The 26,254-nt window shown below is 28.3% G+C and overlaps 1 protein-coding gene across 1 annotated transcript in view; it reads left to right on the plus strand.

The window, feature by feature from the left end:
- LOC136085746 (uncharacterized) overlaps positions 1-20,697 on the plus strand; it is a 65,605-nt gene extending 44,908 nt beyond the window's left edge. Inside the window, exons 4-7 of the mRNA XM_065807122.1 lie at positions 8,410-8,562; positions 14,814-14,876; positions 15,068-15,325; positions 20,672-20,697. Of these exons, the coding sequence (XP_065663194.1) occupies positions 8,410-8,562; positions 14,814-14,876; positions 15,068-15,325; positions 20,672-20,697 (500 nt within the window). The remainder of the gene's footprint in view (positions 1-8,409; positions 8,563-14,813; positions 14,877-15,067; positions 15,326-20,671) is intronic.
- Positions 20,698-26,254: the final 5,557 nt, after the last annotated feature.

Below are 26,254 nucleotides of genomic sequence, written 5' to 3' on the forward strand. Positions count from 1 at the left end.
TTAAAATGTGGTAAAACTGTCTAGCTGTCTAACTGTGTATATTTCATTTTTATATAATTTTTCTTCATTTTTACCAATATTTGAAAAATAAAATATTGCCATTTTTGTAGTAAAATTGATATACTGAACTCAAAAATTGTTGTAGGGAAAAGTTTTATCAGTTTTAAAGTGCTGGGAGTCTCTAGTTTACATTTAAAATATAAATAAGAAATTACTCCAATATAAAAGTTGGTTTTGAAGGGTTTTGCTCACCTCTGGCCCACTGTGCACTGTTAAAAAAATATCGTGTTTTTGACGGAAAGTTTTCGGTAGCTGTGATAAATGAATCTCTCATTTTTTTACGGAAAAAACCCATCTCATGTAAACGAAAGTTTCCGTAAATAAACGAATACTACTGTTGATTTACGAAAACTTTCGCTTAGTTACCTTTTTTTTTATAATTTATTTCGTCATTTTCATAATAAGTTATTTACAAAATATTTTGAGTTAAGATATGACCGGAGCAGGCAGAAGACAAAAGTCTTATCATCTAGCCCCGTTGTATCGTTTACACTATAATATCATAAATCTATCATAAAATTTTAAACATTTAGCACTCCAAGCTTTCTAAGCAGTGGATTGGCACTGGCCTTTTTATTAGCATTTAATATAAGGCAGCTTGCTTGCTTTTGTTTATTTAAGATACGCTTTAATTTTGATGGATAAGTGCTGGTTTACGCAATATTACAATAACTGATATAGCTATGGATAAATGAAAAGTAGATAAGTTTTTATCCAACATATGTCTTGTCTTGTGCATAATTCCAATACTCTTTGAAATTTTATTTTCTATTAAATTATTGTGGTCTTTCCTACTTATTTGTTCGTCAAGTAAAATGCCTAAAAATTTAATGCAGATTGTCCGTTGTAAATTAGTTTTTTCTATTGAAATATTTGGGAGTTTTAGGGGCAAAGTTTCAGATTTGGCGGATTTAGAAAAAAGAAGATATTTGATTTTAGTTTTATTTAGAGATAGCTTGTTGGCTTTTAATCATTTATTGAGGTTGTCAAACTCACGATTCATAGTGATAAAGATTAATTCTAGTTTGAGTGGGTATAAAAAACCTGAGCGTCGTCACCAAAAAGATTGAATTTTAATACACTAGAAGATAAGTAAATATCGTTTATATAGATAATAAATAATAAAGGCCCTAGAATAGAATCCTGTGGAACTCCGCAAGAAATGTTTTCTAGTTTAGTTCAGGTTTTGTCATAAGATACACATTGTTTGCGATTATTAAGATAGGAAAAAAACCATTTTATAATTATTATTTTTGACTCCATAATTTCTAAGTTTGTAAAGAAGAATATTATGGTCCACAGTATCTAAGGCCTTTGAGAGGTCAATAAAAACCCCAAGAGTATATTGGTTGTTTTCAAATCCGTTTAAAATTTCTTTAACTAATTTAATTACTGCATTTTCTGTCGAGTGCCCTTTTCTAAATCCGTACTGATTAATATTAAGCAATTTATGCTTTATAAAATTATTGTATAGCCTATTATGCATTATTCTCTCTAGAATTTTAGAAAAACATGGAAGTATTGAGATAGGTCTATAATTAGATAATATAGAAATATCACCGTCTTTAAAAATTGGAACTACTCTGGCTAGTTTTAACAGGTCAGGAAAAATTCCATTATTAAATGAAAGATTAAAGGTAATTCGTAAAGGGTTTTCAATAATATCAAAAACTTCTTTAACATCCCTTGGGCTTATGTCATCAAGACCTGAGCTTTTGTTTGGTTTTAACATATTAAAAGCAAACCGAAGTTCATCAGAAGATACTTAAAGCTCATCCATCACACAGTCCTCTTCTTTAATATATGGTTTAAATTTTTTATTTCCGGGAGTTATTTTATTTGCTAGGTTTTGACCGACGTTTATGAAAAAATTATTAAAACTCTCCGCAATAAATTTTCACTCATTAATTACTGTTCTTTCATCTTCAGTGTATACATATTTTGGTAAAGTATTACCATGATCATGTTTAATTTTTCCTATCACTTCCTTTATTACATCCCAAGTTTTTTTGTTATTACCGATATTATTTTGTAGTGAAATTTTGAGAAATAATTTTTTTAGCTTTTCTTTTCAGGTTTTCAAACAGGTTTTTGTAAATTTTACATTTTTTTTCGTTTTGATAAGTTTTATTTTTTAAGAACTTTTTATATAGTCCTTGTTTTTTCCTCGAAGATTTAATAAGCCCCTTTGTAATCCAGGGACTTTGCAGGTTTTTAAGCTTAACTTTTATTTCCTTCATCGGAAACGCTTTATTAATGAACTCATTGTAAAAAAAATCATAAGCTATATTGGCATCTTTGCAATTATTGAGTTGTTTCCAGTTAACTTTGAGTAAATAATTTCTGAACGCCTTAATATTAATCTCATTAATCTGCCTTTTTACTTCCCTTTTTACATTTTTTTTTTAAATAATCCGAAATGGAAAAGATTGGAAAGTGGTCGCTTATATCGCTTTTTAAGATTCCGCTTTGAATGTTGCATGTTGTAAAGTTGTTAGTAAAAATATAAAATGAGAGGTTCGGTTTGAAGAGTTACGCGAGTAGGTTTGTTAATTAAGGGAATAATGTTGTACTGAAGTAGAGTGTTTGAAAAATGTTTTACATCGTCATCAGTTTTAACATTAAGAAGATTTAGGTTATAGTCTCCCGTGATGTAAATTTGTTTGTTTTACTTTTTTTTAGTAGCACTTAAAAAAGATTTCTTATTTCCGCATGGCGGTCTATACAAAGCAGTTATTAAAATGTTTTTTTTTAATTATTTTTTAATAATTCGATAGTTAGAAATTCAAAGTCCGCGTTTTGAATACTTAAAATTTCTATTTTCTGAAAATGGATTGAGTCATGAACAAAAATGAATACACTACCACCAATGCCACCACCTCGAGTTTGGTGGATTGCCTTATAACCTAGAATTTGAAAATTATTTTTTTCATTTCGGCACCATGTTTCTATTAAGCATATTACCGAAAACTCAGAGTTTATATTTTTGAGCATTGATTCAAAACTTTCAAAGTTATTCATACTACGAATGTTTAAAGTTAGAGTTGAAAATAACATTTGTGACACCTTCACGAGGTTAGATACTTTCTCAATATCAAAATAGTTAGAGTTGATTATGACGTCCTCAAAAAAGTTTACATCTGGATCATTATCATTATTCAAAAGAAGTGTGTTTTGTTTATTAAAAATTTCTAAAAGATTTGTTATGTTTGATTTGTTAGCCATTTTCATTATTATAATATTTAAAACTAAGATTAAAAATGATTAGATTTCTAGCTATATCATTTTGAATTATTATAAATTTTTCAAACTAATAAGTTTGTCATACCTGACGATTACATTTTCTCCATTTAATTATCTTAATTTCGCTTCACAAAATAACTTTCTTCGTATTTTTGCCGTCTCTTAAGAGAAATCTGTATTCACGTAAATATTCAGACCTTTGAGTTTTCTTGTTTCTTTTAGAATGTTTGATTTATCTTTAAACCTTAGCAACTTCAATATAATGGTTTTGGATCGGGCTTCTTTTTTAAATCCAACTCGATGCGCTCTTTCAATTTCGACTCCTTTTACTCCTAAATTTACACATAATAAACTCTGAACCTTTTGTTCAGTTTCATCCCAAGTTTCATTGATGTTTTCAGGAATTCCGTCTACCTTTAAGTTATTACGCCTCGACCTATCTTCGGAGATTCTGCATTTTTTGTTTAAAATTGTAATATTGTATGGGCTTTCAAATTCTTCAGAATCATTAGCAGCTTTCACCTTTTGGTCGATTAAATGTTCATAAAAATTTAAGCCTTCTTTTAAGTCTTTTATATCATTTCCTAGCAAGTGTATTCTTTTAGTGCAATCCAATGTTTTTGTTTCAATATGATCTAGTCGTGTATTGATTAAAATTAAGTTATCGCTAATTAAGTCCACGAATACTTTTTTTTGTTCTTTAAATAATGTTCGTATTTCTTTTTTGTGCTGTATGAACATATATTTTATTTCGGATAAAGTAATAGCCATTTTTGTCAGGATTAGGGGTTAATAAAAGAAATGTTGCAGGTAATAGTTCGTTCATATAAAAGTTTAAAAAGTTTTATTTATAGCGAGTATTTTAGATATTAAATAGCTTGTTTGTTATCAAAAATATTATCTAAAAGCAAATTCTCTTCGACTTACATAAAAAGCTTTACCTGTTTTCACAGCAGGCCAAAAAATAAAAACATTGAAAAAATAACCCAGCGAGTATTGTGATGCGGGTGCCGTGTGGGACCCATCCTGGATGTCAAATGGGAACCGTACGGGACTTAGCCGCGAATCTATATGGATGCCATACGGGCCTAATCGAAAAAAACTAAAAATTTATTGGCTGCTTTTTTTTTCTTCTCCTATTGACCCCTGAATTTTCACGGATTTAATTTTCTATTTTTTATTATGTTTAACTTAGAATTTTTATACCTTAAATTAACGACAATTTGTTTAAAGCAATTTTTTTCACTTAAACAAGTTAAATGATTAATTTAATTATGATAATTTTTAATAAAAGTTTTAAAAGCTAAATGTTTTATATGCAAATTTAAAACACAAGGACATATACATGTATGTTTTATTAAATAAAATAAACTGTTATTACATATGTAAAAATGCACAACACGGTTTTTAAAAAGTAGAAATACAGTGTAGGCAATTAAGTTAGGACTTTGACAAAAAAGTTACATATTACATTTATTTTCATATATAAATGCACCAAAATGAAATACTGATAATGAAATAGTTAGTGAGTGCATCCTAAATCTTATAATAAACCAGTTTAAAAAAAATTAATATATTGTATGTCCTCCTCTGGCATCTATGAGCGCTTTTACACGTCTTGGCATTCCACGAATAAATTGATCTGCAAGTTTCTTGAGACGCTCATCATCAGTCATGAACTAGCTTCTCAATTAACTGTGTCCTATTAGTTGAAACTGTTTTATTTACTTCCCTCTTTAACTCTCTCCACAGTTCCTCAATGGGGTTACAATCTGGGCTGTTTCCTGGCCATTTTAATGCTGGAACATTCCTTTCGTGAAGACGTTTAGCGATGGATTTGGCCATGTGACAAGGTGTACCATCATGCATATATTTGCAATTGTAATCTGGATACCATTCATCTAATTGTGTAAATAACTTTCTCTCTAATAAGTTTTCGTATTTTTCTTGGTTCATTATACCATCTACAATGTGGAGTCGCCCTGTCTGCCATGAATAGATAGCACGCTCCAGACCATAATCTCCCGTGGGTGTTTAACAGTTTCTTGAATACAGTCTGGATGATATGCTTTTGTTGATATTCTCCTAACATACTGTGTCCTTTCTCCCAAAACTTCTAGGATTGTCTCATCTGAGAAGCAGACCTAAACATAGACAATACAAAGTTTCTTTTAATGGAACACCGCAATTTCATAACGATCAATAAATTAATTATCATTAATACTAAACAGAACGTCGAGGTGGCTCACATTAATGCAATTATTACATTTAAAACAAGAAGCAAAAAGTTTATTCTAATACGTAATAATAACCAGCAAACAAGGACAATATTTACTAAAACAAATATAATTATTCAATAAATACCTTTGTCCAATCATCTTCAGTCCAGTTCTGGTGATCCTTCGCCCAAGCTAGTTGCTTCTTGCATATTGCCAGTGTAAGCTTTGGTTTTTTCTGTGGCCTGTAGGCCTTGTATCTGTGTTCCACTATGCGTCTTCTCACAGTTCTTCTACTGATTTCAACTCCAGCTTTCCTCCATTCAATGACTAAATCAGAAGATGATCTACGCCTGTTTTCACGACAAAGCTTTATCAGTTCTCGATCACCACTGGGTGTTGATTTGCGTGGTCTGGCACAGTTACTTCTCTTAGTTTCAGTAATATTTCTACCAATAAACAAAGTTTTTTTAATTCTGCCAATAGCCTGATGGAAAACATTAAGTCTTTTAGCAATATCCATGTTTGTAAAAGACGAATATTGCAACAAGGTAGCTCACGACGTTTTGCGGGACTAATGTCCGAGCATTTACCCATTATTAATTTATAAAAATTTACTGATATATTATAGTAATTTCAAAATATAAAGTTCTCTTAAATCCAGTCAGTATATTAATTATTACTAATTTGACTAATCATTAAAAACTTTATTCTGTTGCATACTGTTCAACGTAACACCAACACAACTTCAATATGAACTTAATCACCTCGCGACTTCTTAACTATCATACGACGATAAAACTAACTTAAAATTCTTAGCATTAATTAATATTTTTCGAAACGTTTGTTTATTATTAAGCTACCATGGTTCCAGAACACTAACACGGCATTGGTTGTGTTAATTTTAATTCAAAATCAAGAAAAAGTGAAGTTTTTATGAATGTCCTAATTTAATGGCCAACACTATATAGTTAGTTTTATTATTGCCTAATTTTCCTTATTTTAAGTAACTAAATTTTTTTTTTTAATATAGTTGTTGGCATCAACTTTTCTTGATCTCCCCCCTTACCCCATGTCAAAAATTGTTTTTTTGACATCAGGGAATGAATATTGAATTTATAAATATTGAATTTACTCATAAATTCAATATTTATAAAGGCAACTTTTGGCAAAGGCATCTCCTGGGTACAGAAAATAAAATGTCTTCATTATTAAAAATTTAAAAAACCACTATCCAATATTTGAATTGTATTACTTTTATTAAATTCTTTTGCTCAAAGCCATCAAAATGGTCACGAATAAATTTTCTGTCAGTTTCTTTCGCTAAAACTTAGGTTATTCATAAAAATTTAGTTCTGCAAAAACTCTTATTGCAAATGTGGAACAAAACCAACACATTTTAGTCTGAAAATTAAAGAGTTAGGGTTACGGTTAGGTTAAAGAGTTTTATGCTTGTGTTTTAATTACCCTTGTTTGTTCTTCTTTGCAACAAAGGTTGTCTCAAACAAGACTCAACAAATGAGTCTATATAAGCCTGAAAAGATAGAAAACATTTTTTATGAAAGCTAATATAAGTACTAATACTACTAATATAAGTAAAAATCTTCAAAATTGGTTTTTTTTTTAAACTTTACTTAATTCTTTATAAATATTACCTGTTTAATTTTGTCTATATATTTTAAACCAAGCAAGATCGTTTTTCTATATTATGCCGTTTTCCATATTTTGCTGAAAACAGTATTTTAAAACAGCTGATAGAAAAATATTATGAAAACTCAAAATGCTACACTTTTTTCATGAAAAATTAGTAGTCATGGGGATTCTTTTTTATGTTAATGCTTTAAATCTTTTAGTTACTCAGGGAAACTTATTCTGATAATCTTTAGGCAATTTAAAATAATATGTTTGACCTTAGGTAACAAAGTTTATTGTCTGATGGAAAAGGAAACTTGTTATTGAAAAATAAAACAAACAAAATATATTTTGTATAATATTAGACATAAAATTATTTCGTAATTTTAAATTTTTTATTGTTTTCTAAACTTTTTATTTTACTATTAAACGAATTGTAAAAAGCCCAAAATATTTTCTTTTAGTCTTAATTTTAAAAATGTACAAAAGTGTCTTTTTTTTTTCACCTCGTGTAAAAATAAAAAAATTTAAAGTATTACTTTAGTTTGAATTGCACATTCTAACATCTCGTGCAATATCTGTCCGCTTTCTCTATTCTATCTTTCTAACTCGACTTCTTCTAACTTTCACTCTAACTTACTTCATTTTTCCTAAATTCACTTACTCTTGGTTAAGGATGCTGGCGATGATGCTCATTAGTGAGCTGAACTTGTTTTCGCTGGCCCGGGTATGTGGCCTCTATATGGCAATTAGCCGAAGGAGGATAAACCACAATAAATAACTTAAGTTTTAAAATACTTAAGTATTTGTACATTATATAATATAAAAAAAAAACGTATTAATATTTAAAAGTTGTACTTTTCATGTTGTTTTTTAAGTTTCAGTTAAATTTATTTTAATAAATTATTCTTATTATTAAAACTACAAAACGAAAAACTAGAAATAATACATATAGAAATAATACATATAGATTAAAATAGTAGAATAATGATACATTTTTAAATCTTATAAAAATGATTCTTTTAAACTTGTGACTTATTCTTCACCAAAGTTATTTAAAAATTTTGAAATCTATTATATTTGTACTCGTATCAATTTATGTATTTATGAGTGGCATACCGGTGACTTGAATTTCTAGCAAATATAATATGCATTGTGTTTTATTATTATATATTATTATTTTATATATTGTTTTAATATTATGTATTTATTTACTCATTGTTAAGTTTAAATCTTTATCGATTACGTATTATTATAGAATGTATGCAAAATGCAAGTAATGGTCAATGTTGTACTTTTCCTTTTGTTTACAATTCAATAACATACGACAGTTGTACGACAGTTAATAATAACGGCGTACTATGGTGTTCAATGGATTTTGTTTATGCAGGAAAGTGGGGCAATTGTACTGGTTAGTATAATTAGTTATAATATAAAATGAAATAATAAAAACAAAGCATTTATTAGAAACGTTACAATGCATTGTTTACCTATTTTACAGGTGTCTTCATAATTTACGGCTAACGCACAAAAAAGCTCTGGCTTAAGAGCCATTATTAGGCAGACGTGTTCATTTTTAAAAATCAATTTCTTTTAGAATTTTTTTTTTCATGATTTGTTTCTCTTATTTCCATTTAATCATTGGCTGATGCGTCTGTGTTTGTAACTAGGTGGAGTAGGTCTAAAAATATTTACTAAACAATAAAGTTAGTTATCTTTTTCTTATTTCCTATAACTGAACCTTACTTTAGATTTTTTAAAACTGAAGAATATGAAAATTTTGATTTTATTTTTTAATATTTATTAGATTGGTCTAAGAGTGGCTAAAAACTGTAAAATTATATATAAAAAGACTTGATTGAGTATTTACATTATTTTAGAATTTTTTTCTTGATTTAAAGACGTTATAGATTAATAAAAAGCAAAAGGTTAAGAAACATTTGTGCTAATTTTGAACTATTTAAAATATAGCCAGAAATTAAGTAAAGAACTATTAATTTTGAGGTCATAAATTTATCATATTTTTTTTAAATAAGTACTCTTAAGACTTGAGTCTCACTCGCCACAAACTTGAGTCTTACTCGCCACAACCTTAAGTCTCACTCGCCACAACCTTGAGTCTCACTCGCCACAACCTTGAGTCTCACTCAAGCACTTGCTAAAGCACTTTTGAGTTTATAAAACTATAAATTAAAAACTATGCTATACTTTAAAAATTTTTAAATGTACGCCGTCTTTTTCAACCAATACTGCCAAGGGGCGATTTGTGTGTGTGTTTTAAAATTATCATACCAAGCTAATTAATCTTTTATTATATTACTGAATATTCAAGTCAAATTTTTTACTAATGTCATTTTTAGATAAACTATTATTATCTAACACAACTAGTGCATTTGTAACATGTACCTTTTATAAAGATGATTTTAAAATGCAATCTTTATTCCAGGGGTGTAGAGTTGTAAAAAAAAAGTGCCAACTCCGACTCCGAATCCGACTCTAATCGTTGAAATTTTCAGAGTACGACTCAATCTCCGACTTCAACTCCGACTACGACTCTAAAACAAAATTTTTGAAAAATTCTTTGAATTCGTTAAAAAATATTACGCAATAGTTTAAAAAAATATTTTTTGCCAGTTTCATGAAAAATTCTTTCAATGTTAAATATTTTGTAGATGCATGTGCAATACCAAAACGTTTTACTATTGGAGTCGGGGTCACAATTTAGTTTAGCGACTCCAACTCCACTAAAAATGTCGTTACTCCGACTCCACAGCCCTGCTTTATGCACAAAAATGTTCTTTTATTTAAAAAAAATTTATGTGCAATCGGAGCGCTTCTACATATAATTTAAGGGGAAGGGGGTGGATCCTAAAAATTACCAAAACTAAAGAACTCTTAAGAACTATAACTTATCCGACTGAATTGTGTCAAATACCCGACCAGCTAACTAATTTCGTCAAAAAAACTACTAAAACTTGAAAACCACCTTCTTTGTGGGGGTAGAGCACCCCATTCTCTCACACGCCCATCCTCTAAAATTGTCTTTGCTAATTCGGAACGAATATACTTTTCGTTGTTTCACAAAAGTAATGTAAGTAAAAGTAACATATAAAGACTCGAGGGTTATATTGATTTTTTTTTTAAAATCCTAAACTGATAAACTTGATTATAAAAATTCGACTAAAAAAAAAAAAGGTAAAGGTTTAGGCCCGGAGAAAATTTGTGTGTAAATTATATTTTTTTTTTGTAGCTAAATAAGTAGGTTCAAGTTTATATAGATTGAACAATATGATAAAAAAATAATTAATACGATCCCGTTTATTAAATACATTTAACCTTTTTATTTTTTATTTTTGCAGGCAACCCTGAAGTTTCTTTTTCTCAGTATTTAAAATATAATTGATAACAACCCGATCAGAAAATGGCTTGCAACTAACTAGCCGTAATATCAAGTCAGCAATTTGTAGATGAGGATTGCTAGCTAAATAAGCTTGCAACTAGCTAGCCACAACTCTTAGCGAGAAAAATGTAAATCAAATTCACACAAATGTTGATAGCTAAAAAGTTATTATATAAAGCTATTAAATAAATACAAACTTGTCGTTATGTTGAAGTTAGCTAAATGATATAACAATAATGTTATTGCAAGCTGTTGTGTGCAAATAATTTTTTAACTTAAAACCCATCATATGTATGCATTATGCTATAGCGATTATAATAAACATTTAAAAAATTGTAAAGTCTTCATTATCATTCTATGACTTAACTAAGTCATGGAGCATTGATAGAAATGAAGTTCAAGCGCTTTAATTTGTCATTAATTTACTCCTTTTATTCCTAGTAAAATATGCAGTAATTGTCCTTATTAGGCAATTAAAAAATAATCATAACTTTCTCGATGTGTAAAACGAATGTGTTGGAGTTTAAAGGCGTAGACACTCGCCTACTATGGCTACTAAAAAAAAAAAAGGTTGGTCAGACAAATATTTAGAATAAGTATTAAACTAGACTAATTTGATTAATTCATATAAAATTATTGATTTGCAATTTTAAAATTTCCGAAATGGAAGATCCTTAACAACATTAGAGCAAAACTGCAAAAGCATCTTGCTCGAGGCGACTTTCCGTAAAGCAAACAAACAAAAGTCTTTCAAAAATAATATGCACTAATTTTTTTTTTTTATATAATTTCAAAATTAGAAAGCGTACCTTTTCTTTAAATCGATTTTAAAATTATTGCTGAGCCTAAAATACGATTATCTAAAATTATCTGCAACGGGATATTATTTAATAGAAAAAAACTTTCGATCTTTTCAACACGTTTTGTTTTATGGATAATATAAAAACTGGTTTTGCAAAATTTGATAGATTTGTAGATGATGACTTATTTTTAAAGTAACAAATGTACTGAAAATCACATAAAAAAGTATAATTACCGCGTTATGTTCTGTAGAAATCGATCATTTACAAGCGGCTTTCAGGGTATGAAGAATAAAAGATATAGTTTAGAAATTTTAGAGTTGTTAGAACTTTGTGTTACAGACTTGAAAACTCCTAAAAAGTTTGTAAAAAGATGTAAACTTAACCATGCATTGTGTATTAAATATGAAATTCGTTGGCTACAATTGCCAGTTTATTAAACCTGAAAGAGGAGTCTTCGGCATTAGAAATTACTGTTCCAGAAAGTAATCAAAATTAGGATATAATTCATTCTCTGTGCATTTTATAAGCTTACAAAGGAAATCTTTAACAAAATGGAACACAAAATAGAACACTATTACAACAACGTTTGAATTCAAAAGCAATAGGTAGAAAAATTACAAAAACTAAATTTTAATCATTTTTTTTTTTTTGCTTCGGAAAATGGGTTACGTGTTTATAAATTTGTTGCATCAAGCCATCCTAGTGTTTCATGTATAAATGAGACATATTAAACGAATCACAGCAAAATAAATTAAATAACTTTATTCTTGATATTTCTTTAGATGGCCTTAACTCAGGTTTTCATAATATTAAATTGAATAGAACTGAAAGGAGTAGTCATGTCTGGTAACAATAACCTAGGTAACAATACCTGGAAACAATAACCTAGTCATTTACGTATCATGAATACTATCAAAGTTATATTAGATTTTTTAAGTTGTTTAAAGAACAATTGTATTGAAAGAACAATTGTATTGAAAGAAAGCACCAAATCATATATATATTCAATAAATGACAAAACAGTTAGTGGTATTGACACACGACAAGTATTTGGAATTTTAGTGAACTTATATTTTATTTTGCCTATATCATTGGTGGCATTGAGTGGTCCACTGTACTATTGATAAACGGTAATTTAGTGGATCTATAGTAGCAGACGCTGAAAGTTGTTTGCCACTAATATAATATGTTGGAAATTTATTGGCTGATCACTTACACCAAATGCAACTAATGGTCTACTAATTCAACTAATGAAAAGTTTTTACAGATGGTAATCATGTTGCAAAGTCTATAAATAAGCAAAATAAGCCTAAGACTGAATTTAAAACTAGTGCATTATACCTGATTCAGCCTGGAATATTTTCACATACAAGTTTAAACATACCAAAAGATTTAAAGAAGTAAAAAAAGTTTGCATCTGATCATTGCTTGAAATTTTGACCAAAAATTAATAAAAAAGATAATAGAAGTAGATTTACAGTTTCTCATCTCAACAAATGTTGATGATATTGATTTTCAATTAAAAATTGCATTCAAATGGTACGCAATGATTTAGTCTTTTTCTATTGAAGGTATTCACTTTACAACTATAATCAACATAGTTGCATGGACTATAGCATCAATCATGTATTTGTTGGAGCAAGTTAAATACTCTGGACATTGTCTTGTAGAAATTGTTTTGATAATAAAATACAATTTAAAAGAGAACTCATTATTCGTGGCTTTAATCAGTATGATGATTGAATATTTTTTCTCATCTGCATTTAGATCAGCAATAAACACTGTAGGAATATGGTCAAAAGGTTATGCCAGTACTTTATCTGACAATAAATAATATCTAAAAAAATGTTCAAATTTGCCGACTGAAGTTTTAAACAGATCCTGATTTGCCTACTAATGATGTCAACATTTAAAGAATGTGTGTTTGGAGGATTGCGAGGAGGTGTCACACACCCTATATAAAATATTTTAAAAAGGAGATATTAAAATGACTATTTAGAGATGACTACCTACTTTAAATTTTTCTTCTTTTTAAAAATAAGTTATTAATCTAAAATCAAGTTAAAACTTGAAATTTAAATAAATAAGAAAGATTCGTCAGTTAAATCATAATTTTGTTTATTTACACTTTTGCTATTAAAAAAAATTGCATTCGTAACTTATAAAAAATTTAAGTAATGGCTGTAGTTTGGTGATAAGACTGAGTTTGTCTTCTTTTTGCCCCGGTCATTACATGACCGCGGCAAAAAGAAGATAAAAATACTCGTATCGATTCATTCAATAAGTTTATTGCCATATTTTATTTCTCATAGGAAAATGTAGTTTTATTTTTTAGAAGCAAGGTAATAAGTTTTATTTTGTAGAAGCAAAATTAATGCTTTTATTTTGTATAAGCATTTTGTTGAGGTCATAAATATCAAAGAATATTTTCAAAGATTTTAGCCTTTTAAAAGATTTTAGCTTTAGAAACGGAAAACGAGAATAACTAATCAATTTAGTTTTTAAACAATTTTATCCATCGATGCCAGCAATTTCCATGATTGACAAAATTGATTTAGTTTTGTTTCATAAAAAGATACTTAATAAATTATTATTTTGAAAAGTATATTTTTGTAGATTTTAGGGTTGAAAGATTTTTAAAAGCTCGTTATGATAAGTCATTTTTACTCCGAACGTAAAACATAATGTTTTATAGACAATGAGTTTGTAAACGTTAAAAGCTTTGCATTTGTAAACGTTTAACGCTTTTGCATTTGTAAACGTTTAAAGCTTTACATTTGTTCTTTTTTTTACTAAAACTTACGCAAATGACATTATCAACACTGTGATATTTCCTTGTTTTTTACTTTTCCACGTTGTAACAAATGCATTGTTAATTTTAATATTGACCGTTTAGAAGTATAAATGTAAAAACTAATAAAAAGTATAAATGCAAAAAAATAACTTAAAACTAATAAAAATAGTTTTACAAACATAATAACTAAGTATGTCTTAAAACATATTCGATAAACTTCTGCATAGTTTGCATAAACTATTTTTATATTAAAAGATTTTAATTGTAATATTTAAATAAATACCACAACTAAAGTATCGAACATTTTTTCTTATTTTATCCACTTACTTGAAAAGCATATGCTAACGCATTTAAAATGCATTGAACTAATAATAAACACGTTAAATGCATAAAGAATGTTACCTGAACTAGTTAGCTGAGATCTTCTAAAAAAGTTCATATTAACTTTTTTAATTTTTTTAATTGCATTTATAGTAGCTGTTAACATATTATTTAAAGTTTAAATAATATGTTAACAGCTACTATAAATGCAATTAAAAAAATTAAAAAATTTAAATTTTAAACATGAGTTGATTGCCTAAAATTAGACATTGCAAAAACAGTATACGTTTATACATATTTATGCATTTAAAAGTATATATTTATACATACATAACTTATTTTAGGATGGTGTATGGGGTTTAGCTCTGAAATTGAAAATGATTGTTTTGGGAATCAAAGTCATGCAGGTAAATAATTAAAAATTCTTTTTTCAAAGTTTTATTTAGTTCAATAAATGATCATTATAGGTTTGCTAATAAAATAAAATTAAAAAGATACAAAAAATACGAACGAAAAAAAAAAAAATTCATTACAAAAATTTTTAAGAAAAAAAGTTTAAAAATAGTTATACAATATGCGATTCAATTTTCTATCATAGTGACAATATATGAAAATACTTCATATGAAGTAACATGTACCGAGATATCTTTAATAAAAATTCACAGTGCTATGTATGGTAGTCAAGAAAAAACAAAAGAATGCATTTTAAATGTTACTGATGTTGTTCAAAAGTTTTGCAACAGAACAAAAAGCTGTTTAATTAATTCCAACAGTACATTTTATGGAGGTGACCCTTGCCCTGGTATCAACAAATACACAATTGTAAACTACATTTGCTTTGAAGAAGATTTTAACGGTATAATACATTTTTTAGATTATATTAAAGTTATTTAATAAAAATAAAAAAATAAAAAAGTTAAAGCAAAACATGCTTTTTGTTGTTATCTTTGAAAGCATTAGATTTATAGTCATCAAAATTTAACTGTTTATTAAAACAAAAGCACAAAAATTACACAATTCAATTTGCTTTTACATTTTTTTTCCAGTTTTCAAAAAATTTTCTTTTTCATTGTCATTGAGATATTTTTGTAACTGAACGATCAAAACTTTTCTAAAAGTTTATTTAATAAATGCGTAAAAACTAAATTTTTTAATGAATATGTATATATATATATATATATATATATATATATATATATATATATATATATATATATATATATATATATATATATATATATATATAAACAGTATTGGACAAAACATTTGCAACCAACATCAAACAATGCTAAAAAGTATTCCTAATTTTACATGTCTTTAAAACGAAACAAACTATACTATCACAGCAAACAGTTCAGGAGTCTGGAGTCATAGCATGCAATAAAATAGGCAATCAGCTGACAGGTGACAGCACACAGGCAGAATTTCGTTGACATGTGCCATTTTGCAGCGGACAAAAACACGTGCAACTTTTCTAGTTTGTTTCATTTTCTTAAGTCTGGTCCGTGTCAACGTCACGGAAGTTTTTAATAATTAAAGGAAGTATCCAGAAGATTCTGAAAGCATGCAGAAGCTTCCAGAAGTTTCCAGAAGAAGCATCTGGAACCATCCAGAAATATCCAGAAACATTCAGAAGCATCCAGACGCATCCAGAAGCTTCCAGAAGCATCGAAAAGAAGCATCTAGAATCTTCCAGAACAGGTTCACACAGGTTCATTTTACTATATAAGAGACCATAAATCAACATGTAGTTCAGTCAGTATATGGAAGTCAATCAGTCAGTGTTATCTAGGCAGTTTATCGAAGTGAGTTTTATCAAAGTGTTTTATCGAAGAACATCAATACAAGAAATGAAATACAACAAGTGTTTCATTACATCAATACAGTCCACATTCAACCAAGACGTTGTCTTATAGAGCATTATTGTATCATCACAAGGTAAATGTAAGACGATAAGTCTTGAGAAGCGTGATTACTTAATTTATTATTTTTATGACTTCAAGTGCAAAAATGGCTCCCGACAGTCTTGGATTGGAACTAAGAAAGAAAATTATTGGCGATTACGTGAGTGGAATGTCACAAAAAGTATTTGTGATAAATATCGCGTGAAAAAATGGACCGTATCAAGACTATGTTCCAAATATCGTTTTACGGGGAAGTTGGGAGCAGATAACAAAGGTGGAAGACCGCGTTCCACCACTTTAAGAGGGGATTCTATGATCGTCAGATCCGTCAAGAGAACTCCCTGGATATCATCAGTCGAGATACCAAAGCAATTAGAGCTGCCTGTATCGGACCAAACAATCAGACGACGTGCTGTTAAAGCCGGATTGTTTTCTCGACGCCCTGCAAAGAAACCGCTGATTTCACTAAAAAACCAGAAGAAAAGACTCCTGTTTGCTACATCTCATATTGACTAGAATGTGCAGAAATGGCGAACTGTCCTCTTCAGTGATGAATCGAAGTTCAACATCATTGGGAGCGATGGCATTTGCTTTGTACGTCGACCGGCCGAAAAACGCCTTGATTTACGTTAATGCCATAAGACCTTGAAGCATGGTGGAGGCAATTTAATGGTCTGGGGGTATTTTTCTGCTAACGGTCTAGGTCTAATACATCGAAACGATAGAATAATGGACCGTTTCATGTATAAAAATATCCTGAAAGATGTTATGTTACCTCATGCTGAATAGAATATGCCAATAAAATGGGTTTTTCAGCAAGACAACGATTTGAAACACACTGCAAAAGTAGTCAAGCAGTGGTTTCAAGACAACCACCTATCGGTGATGGATTGGCCGCCTCAATCTCCGGATCTCAACCCTATCGAGAACCTGTGGGAGATCGTCAACCGCAGAATTAATCGTGAAGGTTTTCGTAATAAGGATCAACTGTTTGAACAAATCCAAAAGGCCTGGGCAGCGATTCCACAAAGTTTCATTGATCACCTGATCGAATCAATGCCTCAAAGATGCAAGTCTGTGATCGACAACAAAGAATTCGCTACGAAATATTGATAGCGAAATACAGCTTGGTCAACATTTTGTCGAGTTGCACTTGTTTTGTCTAGAAGGAAATCAACTTTTTTCATTACTTTTGATTAATTTATTAATTTTCGTGTACAAATAATGAACTTTGTGATGAATAAAACTTGAAGAGCTTTGTCTCTAAACAGTTACATAGTTATTTCACTAAATTAAAAAAATGCAGCACTTTTATATAAAGAAACTAAATTAGCATTATTTGGTTCCACTCGTTTTGTCCGATACTGTATATATATATATATATATATATATATATATATATATATATATATATATATATATATATATATATATATATATATATATATATATATATATATATATGTATATATATATATATATATATATATAGGCAGTTCAGGTTTGTTCGGGAAGCGGGTGCGATCGCACTTTATTCCTTATCACGGTTAGCCTTAACTAAATTTAGGTTTTTTAAAAAGTCAATGTCAATGGTTTTATGAAGCTCTTGTAAAACAAATCTGTCTACAAGAAATTCAGAGGAGTTTCCATGTATTAACACAAGATTTACACAATTCTTAAAATTTTGTGCAGTTTTGAACGAGATTCTTTGAATATTTGACACAGTATTTCAGCGTTTTGTTTCTTTTTACACAACTGGCAATTATTAATTTTTTTATATAATAAGTTTTGCGACAAAAATTGCATCATTTAATTGTGCAGAAGTTTTATCATTTGATTTTTGTGAGTAAAGTTGGTTGTTTTTGTCCCACATCCAATCGGTAATTTTAGTTTACTAACTTTTGTCTTCAAAAAAAATGGTGTCACCATTTTTACTTCATAACTTTTTTTAATAACTTGAAACCATTTCTTTCTTGGCATCTAAATAAGTTACACAACTATGGAGACTGATGTAAAAACGTTTTTAACAACTTTACAATTTTGAAAGGGTTTCAGGTTCAAAAGGTTAAAAATATATTTTTTAATTAAAATCATCATTTTAAGATGTATTAGGAAGGGAAAGCTTTTTACGTGTCTTTTTCTCGTCATCCTACCAGTGACATAAAATAATAAGGCTTTTCTAATCCCTTGATATCTTGATGCAGCTGTTATATTTTTTCTAATTAAATAAATTTACATAAAACTTGTTTTCTATAAAACATTCAAACTTTCACAGCCAAAATATTCAAAGTTATAAATACATTTTTTACCTCAGCGTTGTTGGATTCCATTTAAGACACAATCTTCTTTTAACTCAGGCAAGAACCAAATCGCAGACTAATAACTATTTTAGAATTCCAATACCAGATTTTTCTTGTTTATCCTTCCCTGTTTCTTGCAATTTCGCATATTTCACAATTGCAATTTTTTAGTTTCTTGAGATTATAAAAATTTTAATAATTTTATATTTCTTTAAAACAGATGTAAAAATAAAATAACCCTGTACCCATTTCATTTTTTAGCTGAAACAGTCATATTTGACCAATAAATGTCAAACTTAATTTACTGCCAGAGATCAACAACATCTATTTTTTTAATTATACACCTTAAATAGATAAAGATATACTAGTAACATGCAACATGTGGTTTAATTCATTTACCAAATCTTATTTCTTTAAGTTAAACTTTTTTTTTAGCTTTACACATTTAAAAGTTGGGCCAAAGTCACCCCATTTTACGGTAGCTTATGCAAAAGCAACTCTATTGTGAAATTTCCAATGAAAGTATTAAATAATGTATTGTTATCAAATTTTTTTGTTATGTAAGTGGTTTTACGTTTACGACATATATATTTATTTAGTTAAAAATCATTACGTATACCAATCTTGGACATAATCCAGTAGGTTATCGGTTATCAGCAATTTTATAATCCAAAAAACACCTTTGAAATTTAGAAATTATGTGGCTTTAGCTTTTCATTTGACATTTGCGACCAAAGAGAAGGCATACATTTTCTCTGCTCTTTTGATGATTTAAAATAGTCTGAAAATGGAATTTTCCAATGTTTAACATTTTTAAAAACAAAATTTTTTCAATGTTGGGCTTGCAAAAACCATGAATTTACAAAAAACCGTTTTTTTTTAAATTGAGAAACCGAATAACCGGTTTTACACCGCTTTTTTATTATCAAAGCTAATTTTTACTATTGCCGTATAAATCAGATACCTACAATCAGATACCTACAATCAGATACCTACAATCAGATACCTACAATCAGATACCTACAATCAGATACCTACAATCAGATACCTACAATCAGATACCTACAATCAGATATAACCTACAGGATTGATATACTGGAATTAGATCTGAAACTAAAAGATGGTTTTTGAAAATTAATAAAGTTTTTTCATAATTATAATTAAAAAATAATTTTCATTAATTATTATACATTAGTTTCTATTAATGCACAGTAATACTTGCATCTTTTTTTATTCATTATTAACTTAATTCAAATCTAACCGTTGGGAAATAAGCTAGCAGCTAGTTAGCTTTACAGCAATTTTTTCCTAATGTCTTTATTATTTTTAAATCTCTATTTTTAGTGTTGAGTCTATTATAATTATGAGATTAATTGAACTTTAAATATCGCAAATTTGTAACAATGTGTCGCTAACTACATATTGTAGTTTTGTAGCTAGCTACAAAATATTTACAAACCTATAGCTGGTTGATAGCTACATATTAAAATTTTTTAGACAGCGGTTTTATTACGATAAGACGCTAGCTAGAATAGCGAGTGGGTCTTTAGCTAACTAGCTGTCCTCGCAGCCTCGTAGCTGTTCTCGTAGCTGTCCCCGTAGACTTGTAGCAGTCGTCTGTCTTTATCTTTACAAATATTAGTAGCTTTTTGCTGACTTAAAAAAGCAGCGATCCTCGTGGCCAAATCTCTTTGTGTTTATTGTTACAATTATAGCTAGCTATCTGCTAGCTATAGCTATATATCACTACCCACCGGGTAGTGAACTTGCTTCTTTTTTTATGGCAACTCAATTATCTTTTTCTTTCTAATACTATTCAAAAATGAGTATGCTTTTTTTAACTAAAAGTTAGGCATGTGATCTGTTTACAAAAATGTAATATAAAAATATACTACAGTTTATGATATTTAAAGTTATACGAAATTCAAAATGATGAAAATAAATTTGTTGACGAAAAATTATTTTCAGTTCTTTAATTTTTTCTTTTTTTTTTTTTAGTTTACAATGATAGTCGTGATACTTAATAAAATAAAAATCTTTTAAAAAAATAAACAATTCAGCGTACTAACAATTTAAAGGTTTTGTAAAGAAAATCATTAGCATCTTATCATTAGAACTTTAAAAATTAAACATGTTTATTTGCTATATATATATATATATATATATATATATATATATATATATATATATATATATATATATATATATATATATATATATATATATACATATTTATATTGAAGATTTAACATAATACAAAGATACAACTTACAAACATTTTAATATATTATATGCTGAAGATTTAGCAAATACATCTTACATACATTTTTAGTAAAATTTTAGATTGCTGTTCATAGAAAAAATATCTTTAAATTTATTTTAAAAACAGGAAGAGTTAAAGGAGGATCAAAATTTGGTACTAATATTTTATTTCAAAGATGGGATGCAAGATTTACGAAAATAAGAATATTAATTAAAATAAGAAGAACGAAAATATCAAAGTGTTGACAAAATACTTAATGTTAATCTTACTTGAATTTTCTGGATTGTTTTGATTATTTTAACTATTTGAAAATTTAGATATTGCAGAAAGATTCTGTCAATATGTAATCTATTAATAGTTGGTAAAAAAAAAATTAAAATAAATAAAACTAAATGCAATATCAAAGTGCTTTTTTAAGAACTATATATATTTTCACTATATTTGTGCTTTCCACGTTACTTGTTAGCTTGTAAAACAAGAAATCTTTAAACTTATCTATTTAGTAATGATAACGACCAGTTTTGCTTAGAAAAAAATGGTTTTCGTTTTCAAGTGTGTACGTAGTGTATGTAGAAAATGAAAAAAAAAATCTCAATTTAATATTTTGACTTCAAGTTAAAAACCATTGAAGTTGTGTATTCCGTCGGGATATTTTTGTATTCCGTCAGTTTATTTTTTTTTATGAATTATGTTTGATGCCACGTCAGAATATATTTGTAAATCTCTAGCTTAAATTATATAGCTTAACTCCCTAACTTTAGAGAAAACTAAAATATTTGTTATGATTGTATTTCTAAGTATCTATTTATGCATTTTATCTAAGCACACATATTTATTCAATTTCAAAAAAAAAATTGTTATTTTTTCTTTAACTGTTTGGTGATAGCTCTGATTTAATTTGGCATAATATGTTCAATAAAGATCTTCCAAAACGAAAAACTATTTTTATACCAACTTTTCAAAACTCAGGTCTAAGATTAAGATTAAGATTAAGATTAAGATTAAGGCTTAATTTAGGAAACCATAGAAGTATTATGGTATTATTTGTGTTCATTTGTTTGCGGTTTTTTTGGTTGGGATAGTTTGTAGTGTTTTACAATGTCTAGAAGTTGTTGCCGAGAATATGCAATTTCCGTAAAATATGAATTAGGAACTCAATTTCTTGTTCTATATAATCACTAGTGCATAATTTATAAGCTCTTGTGAGAAACCTTTTAAATATCCCTATTGCAATATATGGTGCTGTACACGATTGCGGTTATACAAGTACATTCGTTATTGCATTCTTGCGGTATATAGAAAAGTTATATTTGTGAGTTATATGATCACTTGAAATGCATATACCTAAGAAACTAAGTTGGTCTTTACTATTTTAATATTCGCATTTGTATAGAATAGCTTTGCCTTGAGATTTTAAAAGTGTCGAAAACAATTCGGCTTTATCAGAGTTAGAAAAAGGTGCGTGGCAATCATTAAAATATTGTTTAAATGTTATTGGTGTAACATAAATGTTTAATGCTTGTTGAGTTGCATTATATTCAATATTTTGTAAGTAAGCTTTTTGAAATACTGCCATTATGGATAATCCCACAGAAAATAACATTTGCTTAGACAACGTTCACATAATTTATGAATGTCAGTTAAATATAATTTAGTGCGTAGCTGAAGATCATTTTCATCATTATTTAAAATATCAATAATAGCTAATATTGATTTATCGAGTGATACCAAGTTGATCTTGAATTTTATCTATAGCTGAATAGGAGACTGAAACGGCAAATCTTAATCAGCTTATATAACCAGTGACGCTAAACAAAATTCAGTGTAGAATAAAAAATTCAACATCATTTGTATTGGAAGCAAAAGAATGAACAACTAAAAAAGAGGAGGTTCAGGTATCAATTGGCGTAATAAATTTGTATCCGTCAGTACCGAAATATCACATTTAAAATTAAAAAATTTTAATAACTTAAATAAATAATGTCACCCTATATAATGTATTCTCAGTTATATATATATATATATATATATATATATATATATATATATATATATATATATATATATATATATATATAAATTAGGGTTAGGACTATTTTTCAACCCCATGCTTCTGTACTGAAGTTTGATGAACTTTTACCTAAAAACCACAAACTGAACTATTATTTGCATTTCTTTTGAAAAAAGTTCACCTCGCCATTGAAAAATTGATTTTGACATAAGTAATACTATGTATTCAAATGAATTTTGAATGTCATAGTCATATAATACAATAATTTTTCAATCCGACAATGACTCAGAACGTTGACCTTCCTCTCGCTCTTGCTTGTTGCATAGAAGGAATAGAAGGTGCAATGTGACTTTATTTTTGCATGATGAATACATTTCCTTCATTACTTTGGTTGCGCGCTCTGCGCATTGATTACTTCTGGGAATCTGTAGTACGGAAGGCTCTCGCTTCCAGTGATTTTTCAAAGCGCTTAAATTCTTTTTGTATGGATTCAGTACTTCAGCCAAGTTATTAAAGTCGTTTTGTTGTTCAGTTGGTCTTTAAACCAATGGTCAGGATCGCTAGTATACCTCTAGAATTCTACCTCGCATTTCTGATTTTGGGTAATTTCTGAAACCTGATCAATGGAAAATATCCTTTTTTATCAAAAAATTGGAATACTTGAGTAAGATGAAATAAAAATTTCATATCATCTCTCCAGCCTGTTTCGAGGATTACTTCTATTCCGTTATCAAACTATGTTTTCCGTTGCTTGTACTCCTCCAACAGTTAAGATACAAATAGATATTCGATGTTCGGCTTTTGTGTTTTACTTCCAATTTCTTCATTCATCACCAAACGGAGGATTCTATTCATTACATGGTGTTGACAACTGATAAACTGAGGTTTGTTGATGCGTTTCTCTGTGAACATTCGTTGCAATATTACAACAAAACCATTCTTTTTTCCAGTGTTAACACTGGTGGTATCTGCAACAATCATCTGTATTGAATTCCATAAGTGAAATTCATCAAGGATCTTTAGAAACTCCTTAAGCAATAGTTTTTCCCCTGCCATCTACCAAGCCCAGGACTTCCAATTTGTTTTCCTTTTCTTTCATTTTTAAGGACGACCACTTGATAACCAATTCCATTGATGTGCTTGCCATCAAAGTGTATGGACCAACATTCCATATGTAACTTTTCAATCACTTCTTTTTTTAGCTTGATTGCTACTTTGATTGTTGACTTGTAAATAGCTGATTGACCCGCAGTTGGGATGTCAATGTCTTCACGAGCCAATTGGTTGCCTATGTTAGCAGCTTTGTTTGTTGATAATCTTGTGAAGGTTACCAAGTTGGCTGTAATTTTTCTTTTATGATTTTTTCTGCTCGGTGTAGGAGTTATCTCATCTTCTTTTTCTTCGTCATCGTTTTCATATTCACTGTCGTTAGCCTCAGAGTCAGAATCACTAAAACCAGGATAGTAACATGAACAAACCCGTCGTTGATTATTTCGCAAATGCTACTTACGAAATATAGTCTTTCAATAGTTGAATTACAAAATAAAACTGTTTTGCTGCATAAGAGAGTAGCGTTTACGAAAGTCACCTTTGCTAAACGATGCTTTGAAGTAAATATAGAAAGTTTGTAGGCTTAACGGATATAATTGTAAAAAATAAAAATTTTACATACCAAAATGTTTATAATGAAATTTTATTTTCCGTATTGGAACATATTAACATTTGATGGTTTTATTTTTTGAAATAATTATAAAAAACCATATTTCTTTCAAAACGAAACTATTTTGCGCCTCAACTTGCAAAACGGGGAAAAACTTACGAAACGTATCATAATAAAAATATTTAATTATGATTTATGAATCAAATACGTATAATTAACAAAGTGCCTAAAATGCTAATTATTATATGATATTATTAAGTTTCAATTGAAACCTTAACAAATAAACCACTACATAAAATAAACATTTTTAAATGTCATGTAATGAATAAGAATTAAAAAATGAAGATAACTTGAACAACGTTAACAAACGAATGCGATTGCGTAATCGGGAAGCAATGCTATTGATGCAATCAAAAAAAGGCCTAATTTAAGTAATTAATGCTAAAACTTAATTATATATTAAAATGCCCAAAAAAAGCTCTCATTTCTTTTCAAATAGAATGATTTTATGTTTAGTCAATTTTACTTTTATTATAAGCTTTCGCTTATAATTACCTAATTACCTTAATAGCAACAAGTAAATACAAAAAAATTTTAAGAATCCTTTTCAAAGCTTTTTCTCAATTGTTTTCTTTTATAGAAAAAAAAAAAAAATTAGGTGGGAAGGTGGTAAGGGCACGTACACTCCACCTTGTATCTTTGAACCTAGAAAATGTTTTAATATGCACATCTCCATATACAACCGTAAATCTCTATTTCTGCAAAGATAAAGGCAACAAACAACCAAAAGTCGGTACTTGAAGTTTATAAATATATATAAACACTTGCGTAGCGACAGGGGGCAAAGAAAGTAAAATTTAAATGTCAATATATACATATATATATATATATATATATATATATATATATATATATATATATATATATATATATATATATATATATATATATATATATATATATATATATATATATATATATATTTATAAGTTTTTGTTTACGGCGAACAATCCTACTCTTTGACAACATTGGTGAAACTTCCTGACACTACGCAACAAGGATTTCAGAACATTTTAGTCCAAATAAGGCCTTCTATATTTACAAACATCTCAATTCATCACAAAAATACAAAAGCTCAACAAAGCTTGATTGCTTTTATATTATTGACAGAGCTTCCTTCAAGTATGAGCTCAAAATTAAGGAAGGTATCCATACTGAAATAGAAAAACCTCTTCTTAATTACACAACTAAAGTCATACTAAAATCTATAATTATATAATTTCTCAATTATTTTACTTTTTATTTCCTATTTTGTTAATTACTATTTACTTCACACTTCTTGTATAATCTTTTATAAAATTATATGGTGATTATTTATTTTATAAAATGTATCTTTGGTAACTATTGTAAAAACTGTTAAATTATTAATGTAGCCAAAAAAGTTATAACTAATTTTTTATATCTGATTAATATTGATGAAACATGTTGTTAAAAAGTTAAAAAAAGTTGTTAAATGTTCAAAAAGTTTATTTATGTATATATATATATATATATATATATATATATATATATATATATATATATATATATATATATATATATATATATATATATATTGTTATTTTTTTTTACACTTGCAGGTCCCGC

Source organism: Hydra vulgaris, chromosome 10 (assembly GCF_038396675.1).
Source record: "Hydra vulgaris chromosome 10, alternate assembly HydraT2T_AEP".
In the NCBI taxonomy this organism is placed as follows: Eukaryota; Metazoa; Cnidaria; class Hydrozoa; order Anthoathecata; family Hydridae; genus Hydra; species Hydra vulgaris.